Source organism: Oncorhynchus mykiss, chromosome 7, assembly GCF_013265735.2.
Source record: "Oncorhynchus mykiss isolate Arlee chromosome 7, USDA_OmykA_1.1, whole genome shotgun sequence".
Classification (NCBI taxonomy): Eukaryota; Metazoa; Chordata; class Actinopteri; order Salmoniformes; family Salmonidae; genus Oncorhynchus; species Oncorhynchus mykiss.
The window spans coordinates 60,942,548-60,958,458 of NC_048571.1; the positions used below are offsets into that span (position 1 = coordinate 60,942,548).

General features: G+C 44.4%; 1 protein-coding gene across 4 annotated transcripts in view; it reads right to left on the reverse strand.

Moving 5' to 3' along the window:
• Positions 1–3,516: 3,516 nt before the first annotated feature.
• LOC110528154 (guanine nucleotide-binding protein G(i) subunit alpha-2) overlaps positions 3,517–15,911 on the reverse strand; it is a 95,556-nt gene continuing 83,161 nt past the window's right edge. For 3 of the 4 annotated variants that reach the window (XM_036983700.1, XM_021609981.2, XM_036983701.1), the window contains 6 exons: positions 14,624–14,784; positions 9,347–9,475; positions 6,535–6,664; positions 6,189–6,342; positions 4,614–4,828; positions 4,081–4,426 (listed from right to left, as the gene is read on the reverse strand). In XM_036983700.1, the coding sequence (XP_036839595.1) occupies positions 4,638–4,828; positions 6,189–6,342; positions 6,535–6,664; positions 9,347–9,475; positions 14,624–14,784 (765 nt within the window). In that variant the 3' untranslated portion in view covers positions 4,081–4,426; positions 4,614–4,637. Of the gene's footprint in view, positions 4,427–4,613; positions 4,829–6,188; positions 6,343–6,534; positions 6,665–9,346; positions 9,476–14,623; positions 14,785–15,911 lie in introns of all 4 variants that reach the window. The other variant, XM_021609980.2, reaches the window with a different exon arrangement.

Genomic DNA, 15,911 nt, shown 5'->3' on the forward strand with positions numbered 1-15,911 from the left:
CCATCCCCACTGCCATACCAGGCCTGGTGCCCTCTGAGACACTGGAACACAGTCAGAAACCCTGGGTCAAACTTATTGAGTGGGGTCACAGTCACCAGCACCTGGGCTGGATACAGATGAAAGGACTGGGTTACATCACTGCCATCATATGACCTTGATGTAACCTTCCACACAGATGATGGAGTACTGTGTATAAGACACACCCAGGGAACATGCGAGAGGAGGGGTGCCTGTGTCTGTAGCCAAGATGGTGGCCTCATACTGGAAGTTATTGGCGTAGTCTAGAGTGTTGTTCACCTGGCAGGAAGATTCACTTGATTTATCAAGACACAACATATTTTAAAAGCACAACAATACACACTAATAGTCATAGGAGATCAGACTGTATGAAGTAGACCATACAGACTCTGGGTGGTCATTCATCTGTGGTGAAGGAGGTCAGACTGTATGAAGTAGACCATACAGACTCTGGGTGGTCATTCATCTGTGGTGAAGGAGGTCAGACTGTATGAAGTAGACCATACAGGCTCTGGGTGGTCATTCATCTGTAGTGAAGGAGGTCAGACTGTACGATGCTTGTCTTGTCCTAATGACCACCATTACTCTAACATTATAGACCCGTGTCCTCTCTACGCTGCCTCCCCCTGAGTCAGGCTTTTAGGCCCTGCAATCCACACATGACTTCATCCAAGTTTCTTCAGACCATGTAACCTAATCAGGAAAAAACTATGGACCCAAGTTGTAGTGGTTAAAGTCATGATCACATAATGTGGAAAACTCCTGGACATAGACATGACCTAATGTAATCTATCAACAATATACATAAGAAACATAAGGGTTATTTGGCTAAAAGCAAGCAATAGCTAAATACATTGAATAAGGTTCACATTCCTTTCAAACTTTTACCCAGATTATAGTAGAGTTGCAAAGAATAATTATTTGTTTCTTTAAAAACAAAAAACAGTCAGGTGGATAGACATCTCAAGAGGTGTGCTTAAATATGCAGAAAAAAAGAGAAAAAAATTAAGCACAATGGTCATGTCTCTAGATTGCAGGAAATCTGTTTCATGTGTTTGAAAAATGGAAAATTTCTCCCCGTCCAGACCACCCTCCAGCCACTCACATACTTTGTGCCCACTCATATTTTTGGGTTGCATGATGCCCCTGTGTACGGAGTTTACTGTTTACACCAACATTCCCCAGCACACTCTCAGGCTAAATCAGTTTAAGATTTTTTGTTAATCTTAGTATATTATTTGTTTGCATGTTCTGCATATCTGAGCATGTATGATCGCATTCATCACAGATGCTGCAGTGGACCGTTTTCTGATGACTGGGATGAGTCTGTTCTCCAGGAATGTGTTCTCCTATGTGGTGGATGGGTTCTATGACCACTCCATGTTTGAGATCACACTCTCTGTGTCAGATGGCAGCATCACACGGAGGCTGTGGCCTACATCTATGTAGTCCCCTGGACCAACAGTGTTCCTACTGCTACAGTAAGATCAGCCCTGTGGAGACATGGTACACACTACTGTAACACAGAGCTGTATGTGAAGGAAAACCTTTTAAAATAGGAGACCCATAAGAGACTATCATCTCTCTGCTGTCCCTCCTCAATGTAGAGTTCACAAGATCTGCTCTCCCATGGAAGCATCAAGGTTTTCGGCAGGGGTTTGGGTATTGTAACAGTCCATAATAAGTATATTATGTTAATACCTATGGTTAGGGACCAAAAGTTGTGCCTGAATGTCCATCAAAGGAGACAGACGTAAGTGCCATTAGAGAACCAAGTTGTGAATTATAAGACATACTTGTTAAAAAGCAACGTTTACCACTAACTCACACCTTACTGTGTATTATGTTATCTGAGCATGGAAGATATGAACAAACTGAGCACAGAAGGGAGTCAAAATGGAGCCATAGAGAATGACCAGGTAAGTTTGGGTCAATGGTTTCCAATTGCATCCAACCAAAGATTATCTATTATATTGACAAGATAGCCAAGTGACCGCTCTAACAATGGAAATGTCCTCAATGATTGAAGGCAAGTGAGATCAGGTGAGACCATTCTAGCCAATAAGAGGGCAGATACGCGTGTGAACAACAGGCACAACTAAGTAGTTTTTCTCAAAGTTGCCAGAATGCCACATGCATCCACTTATATCAGTACATTTGTAACAGACTAAACATTACAAAACTTCTATTCGATCAAATAAGCCTCAATTGATTCGACATTCTCACATAGACCGCCATACAAAAAAGGGTTTCTCACACGGAGAGATTTTGGGCAGAGTAAATCCTCTCACTTCGCCTCTTCCTCTCTGATCCTACTAAGGATGTGGAACAGCATGGGCTTACTTTTGAAAGTGTTTCTCCTAGGCCTCACTAGATGGCACCCTCGGTCTGTCTAAAGTCAGCATACAAGACAAGCTGATGGTTCATTGCTTTGGAAAACTCTATAATGGGTTACAGTACAGTCTCAGCATAAGGCACAGGCTTGATAGAGATTTAACCTGTCAATTCTGTTCTCTTAGAGATTTGATGGGAAGGCACAAGATCCAGGAAAAAGCTGTGCTTTAATATTCATATTAAACAAATAATCTTCTAGAATTAATGAAAATATATTAATTAATCCAATGTTTTCAGGCCTAAATGTGAAGTAAATCTAAAACATGTTTTTGGTTAGTTTCAGGCTGCTGTTAACTGTTCAACTCTACCACAGGATAACAGCGTTGGCTGTAGGGGACGTCCACCATCAACAACCTGCAGTCATCTATCTGCTGTTTACACCATCTGGTCCTGCCTGAAGAGGATTCATATGTTTGCAGTCAGGCATTTTAGCGTAATTTTGATTTAAATTACAGGTCAATGTGAAGTTTGTAATATTTGAAAAGATAATACTGTATTGAATACATAATCATGCTGACATCCTGTGTTGGAGGCTACTCCTAAAGGACTATTCCTTGCGTAATTGGTCAGTTGCTCGATTAAGTTCTGGGCCATACATGTTAAGAGAAGGGATCAAGAATTGCTAGAACGAGGTGCGGAACAATGAGCTCCACCCTCTCTCTTTATAAATTACGGGCCAAATTCCCCCCCCCCCCCTCCCGAAATATGCTAACACCTGCAAAATCATGATTTGTCCAAATAACCAGTGACGGAAAACCCAAACACCGGAACTATTGCTGCTCATTATCCTATGCATCACGTTCAGTCCCGACAGATTCTCCGTTATGTTTCTGTAGACCACTCCACAAGAGATTACTGTGTGTACTCATGTAGCTCTGCTCATCAATAACAACAAAAGTTGTTTTGTCTCTCTTTCTTTCGGCTGCTTTTTTCTCCATTGTGGGATAAGGATTTATTTTGGTTGTATTACACCAATAGTTCTAACATGCCTTTAATGATCTGGTTTGGTGGAATAAAACTATATTTGTAGTGTTATATGAACAACTTGTCCATTAGTATGTGAAAATGAATTAAACAATGTGTAGGAAAACACAAGCAAGTGTGTCAGGTGCTATTTTTATTTAAATTAAATAATCATAAGGACTTTTAAAGCATTTTGAAAATTGACCAAAAACCCTAACCTATCTCTCAATTAGATTATGTCTTTCCTTATGAACTATTTATCCTTAAGATGGTTTGACGAAAATGGAAGAAAAATGTGTGCATACAGTCGGTCAAACAGTACTGATAAAAGTATATCTAAGAATCAGTTGTAAACTGAAGTGTAGGCACAAACATACTGCAAAAGACATGTAAATGGTACTATAAAAAAATTACAATGTTAAGTACATACTTTAAATATCAGTTAGAATTTTTGCTATTCTTTCCCCTGGTTGTGAAGATTTTTTTTGTTTTTACTTTTCTATATATATTTTTTTTTATTTTCTAAAAGGAATGTTAAAATATTCTGTGCAGATTACAGAGCTAATATATCTTGTGTCATGCATGAACAATATGCGGTTCGGCTATGAATGAGGAACATATGTAAACATTATTTTAAAAAGCACTCCTTTTTCGATTCATATTCTCTATTCATGCCTGTGCTTCTTTAAAAAAAATATGCCTTATGTGATTAAAAGTTTAATGGAATTTGCACATTAGATTTTGTAAAGTAACATGAAAGCATTTAATAAAAACTTTTCAATTTTCTCCTCGAATAATTGAAAATAAACAAAGAAAAACAAAACAAAAAAAGACAATAAATGTTTGATTCAAGGTCTTAGCCGAAAGAGTTAACAATTATGAGCAACTGGATCAGCAATCGTTGAAATTCTGCAAGGCTCTCCGAGTTCTCAGTCTCTTAGGTGTCTTTAAAAAAAGCAGATAAAAGCAGAAATCGTGGTTGGCCAGTGCAGTCTGTCTTCCCCATCCTTCCTTCTGGTCATCAGAGCTGTTCAAGTAATCTGAGGAAAGACTGAGAAAGGGAGAGGTTAATGTATACAAGATTCACCTTTAAGTTGCATTCAAAGAACATTAAGTGGTGGTTTCTGTACATTTACGAACACATATATATCCGTGTGTGCATGCGTGTGTGTGAGTGTGTAGTCCATGAGCATGTGTTTGTAAAATGTGTGTGCTCTATTCTATGTGTAGCAGCTCACCTTGACTCTTCCTCAGGCTTCGCTCTAAAAGAGACCACAGTCCTTCAGGTTGTTCTTGATGATGACGTCGGTGACGGCATCGAAGACAAACTGAACGTTCTTGGTGTCGGTGGCTTGGGTGAAGTGGCTGTAGATCTCCTTGGTGTCCTTCTTCTTGTTCAGGTCCTCAAACTTGGTCTGGATGTAGGCCTGTGCCTCTTCAAATTTGTTGGGACCTGGGTATAGGAGAGGAGGTTAAGACAGGAGTGTTGTGCCCATAGAATTAGATAGGTTGTTCTACTGAGTCTGCACGAGTCATGCAAGGAGAAAACTAGTGTCAGGTGGAGAAGTGGACCTGCTCTACCGATGGGATTCATGGGGTTTGTCAAGCTACACTATATATACAAAAGTATGGACACTACTTCAAATGAGTGGATTCGGCTATTTCAGTCTCACCAGTTGCTGATAGGTGTATAAAATCGAGTACACAGCCATGCAATCTCCATAGACAGATATTGGTAGTAGAATGGCCTTACTGAAGAGCTCAGTGACTTTCAACGTGGCACCGTCAAAGGATGCCACCTTTCCAACAAGTCAGTTCATACAATTTCTGCCCTGCTAGAGCTGCCCCGGCTAGAGCTCCCCCAAGTGCTGTTATTGTGAAGTGAAAACGTCTAGGAGCAACAACGGCTCAGCCGCGAAGTGGTAGGCCACACAAACTCCCAGAATGGGACCGGTGGGTGCTGAAGCACATAGCGCATAAAAATAATCTGTCCTCGGTTGCAACACTCACTACCAAGTTCCAACCAGCTCTAGAAGCAACTTGATGAAATGGGTTTCCATGGCCGAGCAGCCGCACACGGACAAATCGGGTTTGGCGGATGTCAGGAGAACGCTACCCAAATGCATAATGCCCACTGTAAAGTTTGGTGGAGGAGGAATAATGGTCTGGGGCTGTTTTTCATGGTTCGGTCTAGGCCCCTTAGTTCCAGTGGAGGGAAAGCTTAACACTAAAACATAAAATGACATGGTAGACGATTCTGTGCTTCTAACCTTCTGGCAACAGTTTGGAGAAGGCCCTTTCCTGTTTCATCATGACAATGCCGCCGTGCACAAAGTGAGGTCCATACAGAACTGGTTTGTCGAGATCGGTGTGGAAGAACTTGACTGGCCTGCACAGAAGCCTGATCAATACTCCACCGAACACCTTTGGGATGAATTGGAACGCCGACTGCGAGCCTGGGCTAATCACCCAACATCATTGCCCGACCTGACTAATGCTCTTGTGCCTGAATGGAAGTCCCCGCAGCAATGTTCCAACATCTAGTGGAAAGCCTTCCCAGATGAGTAGAGACTATTATTGAGGCAAAGGGGGACCAACTCCATATTAATGTCCATTATTTTTGGAATGAGATGTTTGATGAGCAGGTGTCCACATACGTTTGGTATTGTAGTGTATACATCTTGCCACTAGATTTCTTCTACTGGTAAAAACTATACCTCCTAGTCTAACATGAGAATGTCAACATACAAACACTGCCAACTACAAGAGAATTTGGAACATTCAGGGGATGCAGAGTTGTGTTACGGTCTTACCAGAGTACTCTGGGAAGCAGATGGTCAGGGGACTGTGGGTGATCTTCTTCTCAAACAAGTCCTTCTTGTTGAGGAACAGGATGATGGAGGTCTCTGTGAACCACTTGTTGTTGCAGATGGAGTCAAATAGCTTCATGCTCTCGTGCATCCGGTTCTATGGAGAGATGGAAAGAGAGAGAGAGCAAGGGAGGGAGGGAATGAAAACAAAACATTATTTAATTCCAGTTGATCCAGACAAATCAAAATGAATGTGAAGCAATTTCCTTCAGAAATAAAATATCATTTAAAGTGATAAGAGAGATCTAGTTAGTGGCACTTAAAGGACAACAGTGTTCAGCCTCCTCACCATCTCCTCATCCTCAGCCAGCACCAGATCGTAGGCACTCATGGCCACACAGAAGATGATGGCTGTGACTCCCTCAAAGCAGTGGATCCACTTCTTCCTCTCAGAACGCTGGCCACCCACGTCAAACATCCTGCAGGAACACAAGGAGACAGTTAGGGTCACCCTTTTACTGCCGTTTACTAGTGGTGCTGTATGCCCACCCCCAACCCCCAGATCAACCTCTAGTCTAGCCCTGTCACTCCTTTGATGTGTGCAGATTTGGAATAAGTGGATAGATGTAAACAATATGGCGCTGGCTCCCCCTCATTTTTTTTACGCGAGCCTCCCCAATGTTGCTTAAACCTATTTGGTCTATTTGGATCTGGAAACACAGGAGGGGATGTTTTCTGCAGAGCCATTCATGACCTCCGTATTGGGATCTAGAATTACACCAAAGACATGTAAGCACCATGATGATTTGACATTCCTGGAGGATCTCCCACTCTCCATTAACTCAGGCTGGGCCTGGAGGAGAGGGGAGGCCTGAGGGTATCTCTGTAGTCTGATCAGCTAGCCTTCCTCTGGGGACCTTCTCTCTCCATGTGCACTGCAGTCAGTCTGCCTCCTCTGTCTCTACCGCTCTCTCTCTCCCCCCATCTGTGTCTCTCTTTCTCTCGGTCTCTCTTTTTGTCTCTCTCTGTCTCCATTGGGCAAGACCCTTCGCTGCACAGACCCTGGCATTTTGTTGGTATATTGGTACAGTGACATTGCCGTGGTTATGAGGCAGGCAGGCTGCAGACGGATGGGTCTGAGGCGCTGAGAGAGGCGATCTAGTAATGTTTGTTTGTTGACACGATTGAGCCCTGCATTACTTTTCACGAGGACATCGATCAACCCACCGACCGGGCACGTGGGCGAGATGAGAGGATGCCCACTTCCCAATTCCAGTCTGGGTTGTGGAACCCATCTGAGATATTTACTAATCACCACCACCAAGGCATTTCAAAACATGGAGAATAATAATAAATACTGAGACCGTGGCATGGAAGTCTGATGTTTGTCAAATAGCAAACAGACTGTCGGTTTAGTTGTTCTACCGTCAGCCCTGCTAGAAATTCAGCTGATATTTGTGTGAAGTTCCTATGTAATGGAGTGCTACTATGCTATGTGTTGGCAGGCTGAGTAAGTACAGCTCATTACCACAGGGCTGTAATGTTCAGGGCTGTAATGAGTAGTACTCACCTCAACAGGGCTCTCATCAGCTTTAATATCACTCACTGTAACCTGATTCCATCAGACCAGATAAACACTAGCTAACACTGCTGCAGGGCAGGCAGTGGAACGTTCTGTTATTTGTGTTTGTGTAAAAACACACCCAAACACTGTCTGTCTCGACAGACAGACAGACAGACAGACAGACAGACAGACAGACAGACAGACAGACAGACAGACAGACAGACAGACAGCCTTGTGCACGCACACGTTTTGATTTCCAGTGCTTTGAAAATAGTGTATCCTGACTCCATTTGGAAGCCTCTATTCCATTTGATGTGTAAAGGTGGTGGGGCTATTGAGATTTAAACAGGAATTTCCTCAGTATTTTATAATTAAGACATGGATAGACGACTGAGAAATAGTTCTGTTATTAAGGATAAGGAGTAATGGAGGCATGGATCCAAGTCCCACATTCAAATGAACATGAATTTCTGAAGCCACTGCCAGTGAACACGTCAACCAGTCCATCAACACTCTCACACAACCTTCCCACCATACACACCGATGCACACACAAACTAACAGCACACACAGAGACACACAACCTTCCCACCATACACACCGATGCACACACAAACTAACAGCACACACAGAGACACACAACCTTCCCACCATACACACCGATGCACACACAAACTAACAGCACACACAGAGACACACAACCTTCCCACCATACACACCGATGCACACACAAACTAACAGCACACACAGAGACACACAACCTTCCCACCATACACACCGATGCACACACAAACTAACAGCACACACAGAGACACACAACCTTCCCACCATACACACCGATGCACACACAAACTAACAGCACACACAGAGACACACAACCTTCCCACCATACACACCGATGCACACACAAACTAACAGCACACACAGAGACACACAACCTTCCCACCATACACACCGATGCACACACAAACTAACAGCACACACAGAAATACAGAGACAGAGACACACAGAGACACACAGAGACACACAGAGACACACAGAGACAGAGACAGAGACACACAGAGACAGAGACACACAGAGACAGAGACACACAGAGACAGAGACACACAGAGACAGAGACACACAGAGACAGAAACACACAGAGACAGAAACACACAGAGACAGAGACACACAGAGACACACAGAGACAGAAACACACAGAGACAGAGACAGAGACACACAGAGACAGAGACACACAGAGACAGAGACACACAGAGACAGAGACACACAGAGACAGAGACACACAGAGACAGAAACACACAGAGACAGAGACACACAGAGACAGAGACACACAGAGACACACAGAGACACACAGAGACAGAGACACACAGAGACACACAGAGACAGAGAGAACCAGACAGGGTCAGTCAGCTGGAAATTGTCTTTTCAAAGTAACAACCAGACAAAATGGTGCTTTGGAGGAATGAATATTGCTAGCTTCACTCCGAAAGACAGAGCGGAAAGAAGAAACAGAGAGGTAATTTTGCGTTTGGGCAATGGTACGAGCAGGGGGTTCAAAATGAATCACGCACACACTAGTACGTCAGCGGTCCACTCACTTAAAGTGCAGGTCTTTGAAGGTGAAGTGTGTCTCCACGATGCCGGTGGTCTTGACTCTGGTCCGCAACACATCCTGCTGTGTGGGGATGTAGTCTGCTTTGGCTATCCTCTCTAGATCATTCAGGTAGCTGACAGGGACAACACACACACACACGTCAGAATACAGATACACACCACTGTCAGATTAAAAACCAGGTGGACCCTCACAAAGCCTCGGGTCACAGGGTTTCAGGGCTCCAACTCTGCACCACTGGTGTGGCCACGTTGTTAATGGTATTGGTGCTATCTGTTTATTTAACCATCATCAATATAAACTCACCACTAAGTGGATAGAGACTCATCAGTTTCTATTTGCTTGACTATCTGAAGTGCCCAATCTATGGTGGATACGATACACATCAGCACTCAATCTGCCAGGAGATGCCGACAGCCTTACTCAACACATTTACACACACAAATGACAATGGCATTTGATCCCTGGAAAACCATCTGATTGCGCCTGTTGAGAGAGAAAACAATTGTGCTAGTCATAGCGCTGCAGACAGCCAGGGCAGCGGGCCCGGTCAGATACTGTCAGATTCCTCTCATGTGGCGTCAGCCGGTCAGCCAGAAGGTAATTCAATGTTTTTTAAGGCCTTAAATTCATTGCAATAAATCTTTGTTTGGAAACAGCTGTCTGTTCATTTATTTCGCAGCAGCGGCCCGTTATGTTATTTGAATATAGAGGACACTTCCTGGCTGTCTGACGCCACTTCCTGGCCCTCTGACGCCCTTTATCTGAATGGCTGGGTGGAGACGGGGGATGGGAGGCTGGGACTAGTGGGTGATATGGGCTTCACAATTTGGATCAAATCAATAGCTCAACATTTTAAATCACACAGTTATTCTTCTGCCTTACAAAGATGTTCTGGATGGTGTGCCTCGTCACTGTATGGTACCATCAGTCACCGGCATGTTCACCTATCATTGGACTACAGACTGACACGATTTACCACCCTCACATTCTCATGTTCCCTCTCTGTGTTTATGCCTGCAGAGGTTGAGTTCTAGAGACTGTTCTATAAACAGTGTGCCCTGAGCTGAGGTTTACACAGAAGATTGTACATCAATATCGTGGCACAGCGTTTCATCACCAAACAAAGTGTTCGTGTTCGCTATAATCCTGCCTAAAACAAGTCTGTGCGTATATTAAAAGTGTTCTCCACATACGCTCCTTCCTTCATCACAAACCAACGTCTCTGATTGAAGGATTCTAATCCCACGCCCCACAGAGAAAGGCCTCCTTTGTTGTGAGGGATTCACATATTGAAACATTCCTTAATATGAGCTTTTGATTTCTAGTATCCAGAGCTTAATTGAATCCTGTGGGCTTACAGTTACAATTTACAAACCCTCCTTCTTCCCCTGTACCTCCTCCCTCTAGCAATGGTTAAACATTATTGTGGTTATTAGCTCTATGCTTTGATTCATTTGCTCATGGATTTGGCCTTTAGAGAGGAGGTGAGTTACAGTAGTGGAGCTGTAGGAGTGATTCTAGCCTGCTGAGAGGGGATCGGGCCTCTCCCTGTGCTCTGAGATAGATGACAGTCTGGAGGCTGATATTGTTGAAGCACACAGGAAGTCTCTCTAACTACAGTAGTCAAAGTGCTCTGGAGAGGCCTGATGAAATTATGTAAATCCTCATCACCGCCTTCACAACCTCTTGGGGGTCATCACCACAGTACGCTTACCAGAAAGCCAGAGCTTTAATAAGAGCAGGGCGAGTGAGCGAGCGAGGGATTAAAAAGTTATGATTAGATTGGTAATACAAAAAGGGGAGAGAGAACAATATCGCTCCCTCTGCTCGTTTAATATTTAGTGGATGCCAGGCAATCATTTTGTGACACACTATCCTGTTGTGCATTTTAGAGCCCATTTCCCTGGCACCATGCAATCTCACCAAGAGGCCTTGTGTCTAATGGACTCGCCTAAGAACAAGTACAACACTCTCCCTCTGTTGCAGGTGGGGATACATGCACAAGTGGTTTTCCAGTCACATAGATGGTGAGTGTATCAGGAATCCTGGAATCAGGGGATGTGTTGTGTTTTCTCAAAATTTCCATATAGAGTGATTGAGGGGCCCTATGGGGCCCGGTGATAAGGGACTCTAACCTACACCACGCTACAGCAGCACTGGGGAGAGAGAGCCTTGCCGTATTAGTGTGTTTTCTTTCATCATTAGACCAACAACTTAGCACTACGTTACACTGACGGAGCACTACATTACATTGACTCAGTTAAAGGCCTCAATGTTAATGAGCGGCTCTGTGGAGAGGCTCCAGAGAGAGCTGACAGCCTGCGGCATGCAGGCCGGCTGTGTTGGGGTCAGACATTAGAAGCATGACTAGACCTAAATGGAAGTGACATGAGACCTGTTGTTGTTCTACATAGAGGAATACTTACAATGGGAGTCACTATAAAGGACTAACCTGGGACAATAGCATAGCCTTACACTGTAGCATCTGTTGACTGGTCGCTGTGAGAACCAGAGCACAGAACCTTGAATCTGGGCGCAAAGATGCTTAGCACTGCTGGTTTCAGGGACAGAGTCAGAGCTGGGACACCAGGTGAGTGATCTCTGGCCAATCAATGACGTCAATCAAGAGCCAGGTAGAGTAGAAAAGAAAAGCAGCAGTACTGCAGACCTCGAGCCAGGATTTTAATAGCCCTGGACTAAAGGCTGCAACCAGAAACTGCCACCAATCCCTGGATACCCCAGTGACTCCCTCATTCAGGCTACATTTTCCTGATGGCTGCCTCATGGCCAGCCGAGAGGGAGAAGGAGGAGGGAAAGAGGGAGTGACTGCATATGTGAGCAGTCACTGTGAAACCACACTGTCCTCCACCCTGACTTCAGAGCTCCCGCTGCTATTCGGTGGCATTTCCATGCTATTTCCACACACAGCGGGACAGGACAGGACAGCTCTACTAGCGTGGGAGCTGAGCAGGCAGTCCCAATGCAGTCAGACTTTGGATACAGAGAACTACACAGAGGTTTCAGAACAGAACTAAAACTACATTCAGACCCATCTCCAGAAATATTGTTGGTAAGCTAAATCAAAGGAAAGACATTTTAGAACATCAAATTGAACTATTAAATGAACACTAGCAGCAGTTAGACAATAGCATTTCCTTGTGTGTTTTCACTTCTAATTTGTCTTTGCCATAAAAAAAATCTTACAGGAAAACAACAACATAGAAAACATATTCAGGCTGGGGACTATACAGGTGAATTAAAAACAGCTCTCTAAACAAGCAGAAGTCATCTGTTTGTAAACAACATGTTGGGTGTTTCTTAACTCCCATCATCAAAGTGGATTGATCCAATCTATTATGTCAGGAACTGGTCCTCTCTTCAGAAATTGATTCGGGGGAAATTAGGTTTGTGAAAATTCCTGGAAGTTCAGAGTCAGACTAACCCCCATTAATAAACCAATTGGTTTCTAAACAAAGTGATAACACATAGCGCATGCAGCCTTGATCTCTTAATCCCCTTAAGATAGAGATGGGAGACCGAGGGGGGACGGGAGGAGGGAATTTTGGAGTCACTGTGGTGTGAAGCCATTAGAATCAGAGCCTGCTGATCTAGTGTGATGCTGCTGCTTCCCCAAAACTCCCCCTGATTGCTTTGCCCCAGATTCAGAAGGTAAATCCAGTAAAATCACAGCCCAGCCTACTTTAACAGAACCCATTAAGTTTTGTGATCTAGGAGGGGGACATGGAGAGTGGCTGAGCTAATGGTACTATGGCATTGAGGAGCACACCACATCAGTCACTGCCTTTATCAATAAGTGTATCGAGGATGTTGCCCCCACAGTGACCGTACGTACATACCCCAACCAGAAGCCAAGGATTACAGGCAACATTTGCACTGAGCTAAAGGGTAGAGCTGCTGCTTTCAAGGTGCAGGACTCTAACCCAGAAGCTTATAAGAAATCCTGCTATGCCCTCTGACGAACCATCAAACAGGCAAAGCGCCAATACAGGACTAAGATTGAATTGTACTACACTGGCTCCGATGCTTGTCGGATGTAGCAGTGCCTGCAAACTATTACAGACTACAAAGGGAAGCACAGCCGCGAGCTGCCCAGTGACATGATCCTACCAGACGAGCTAAATCACTTCTATGCTTGCGTCCAGGCAAGTAACACTGAAACATGCATGAGAGCATCAGCTGTTCCGGACGACTGTGTGATCAAGCTCTCAGTAGCCAACATGAGTAAGACCTTTAAACAAGTCAACATTCACAAGGCCGCTGGGCCAGACGGATTACCAGGACATGTGCTCCGGGCATGTGCTGACCAACTGGCAGGTGTCTTCATTGAAATGTTCAACATGTCCCTGATTGAGTCTGTAATACCAACATGCTTCAAGCAGACCACACTAGTCCCTGTGCCCAAGAGCACTAAGGTAACCTTCCTAAATGACTACAGACCCGTAGCACTCACGTCTGTAGCCATGAAGTCCTTTGAAAGGCTGGACAACAAAGTCAATGTATTGGAGTGGCCATCACATAGCCCTGACCTCAATCCCATAGAAAATGTGTAGGCAGAACTGAAAAAGCGTGTGTGAGCAAGGAAGCCTACAAACCTGACTCAGTTACACCAGCTCAGTCAGGAGGAATGGGCCAAAATTCACCCAACTTATTGTGGGAAGCTTGTGGAAGGCTACCGAAACGTCTGACCCAAGTTAAACAATTTAAAGGCAAAGCTACCAAATACTAATTGAGCGTATGTAAAGTTCTGACCCACTGGGAATGTGATGAAAGAAATAAAAGCTGAAATAAATCATTATCTCTACTATCATTCTGACATTTCACATTCTTAAAATAAAGTGGTGATCCTAACTGACAGGGAATTTTTTTTTGGATTAAATGTCAGGAATTGTGAAAAACTGAGTTTAAATGTATTTGGCTAAGGTGTATGTAAACTTCCGACTTTATCTGTAATCCCTCAATTAGCACGACTAACCGGTGCCCCCCGCACATTGACTCTGTACCGGTACCACCTGAAAATATCGCTACTGTTATTTTAACTGTCATTTATCTTTTAAAAAAAAACATTTTTAAAAGTTCTTTACCTATCTTTTGTTTACCTAATACCTATTTCTTCCTAAAAAAAACAGCCTTACAGGTACTATATGGTAAAATGGAAAAGAGTAGGACCATGACAAAGTAGACTATGAGCCTGGCAGAGGTACGTAGCCAAGTGGGCAGAGTGGTGTTGGTCGTTACTCACTAGGCAGCCGAGTCGTTGAGCTGGTACTCGCGGGCGCGCGTAAAGCAACCCTGCACCCCTCCGTCGCCCCACAGCCTCTGCATGGCGTTGGACAGGTCGTCTGGCAGGATGCCCTGCTCCTCAGCAGCCCCTGAGAGGGCAAACAGCTGGCGGGCATCATCCTGGAGGCGACACAGACACACACAGGGTTAGGAATGAGTCAGACCAAGTGGAACAGACAAGAGACCTTAACTAATCAACATTAATAAACTTGGCCATGGTAAAGCAGACAGTAATAGATCAGGTCTCACAAGGTCAATTAGACTGGAGGACACAATTAGACAGTCTGCACTACAAACAGAAGAACCATTAAACACAGTATTCATACCTATCCACTGGAGAGACTGTCCTCACTCTTTCTCAGAGCTCTGTGTGTGCTCGTGTGTGTCTGTGTGTGTTCGGGCCAACCATACAGGTGACTCATCATTCAGAGTAGCCACAGGGGAGCACCCCAGGGCACAGCACCCCTCTGGAAGGGTCAATGAGAACAGAATGACTGAGGTAATTATACCTGTAGACACAGGCAGGTTTCCGCCAGGTCTCAGCCCTGACTTACACACAGAATGTGGTGTATAGCTTTCCCCTAGCATGGTCCCACGCTGACTTACGCAAGTATGTACACACAAACACACAGAGCATCAGAAGGGCCGATTACACAGCTCCCACATCACCTTAGTGCACTGCCCACAAAACCCTCTTGACCATCCCTCCATGCATCGATGCTTCCCAGGGAAAAGATGGACAAACTCCTAAAGCTGCATTGACTGAGAGGAGACATGCTGGCCTAAGTTCCATGCAGCTGGTTAACCTGTGTCTGCCCAGTCCACGCCCAGTCTAACCCAGTCCAGCCCATGAACTGGTTAATAAGTGATGGAGGCGGTTCTAAGAGGAATCAAAACAAATACACCAGGTGATCAAGGCCTCTTTAAAGTAGCTCACAGGAATAGAGTGTGTACTTGAGTGAGTGTATTGTGTTGTAATTAAAGTCTGTGATAAACAGACTAGTTTTATGGCGACTGAAGGAGGATGACCTGTATCGTGTCAAGACTATGTCACCTGAGCCCACCTCCTCCCTTCAAGAGCCCTTAAGGTGTGCACAATAAGAGAGAACAGTATGGTGTGAATAGGTGGCAAAATGACATTCCCTGGTTTTCCAGTAATCCTGGTTGGAGGATTAAGGTTTTCCGGCTTATTCCCTCCTCATTGCGGAAATCCCCCAATCCGGATTTCTAGAAAACCTGGGAATTTT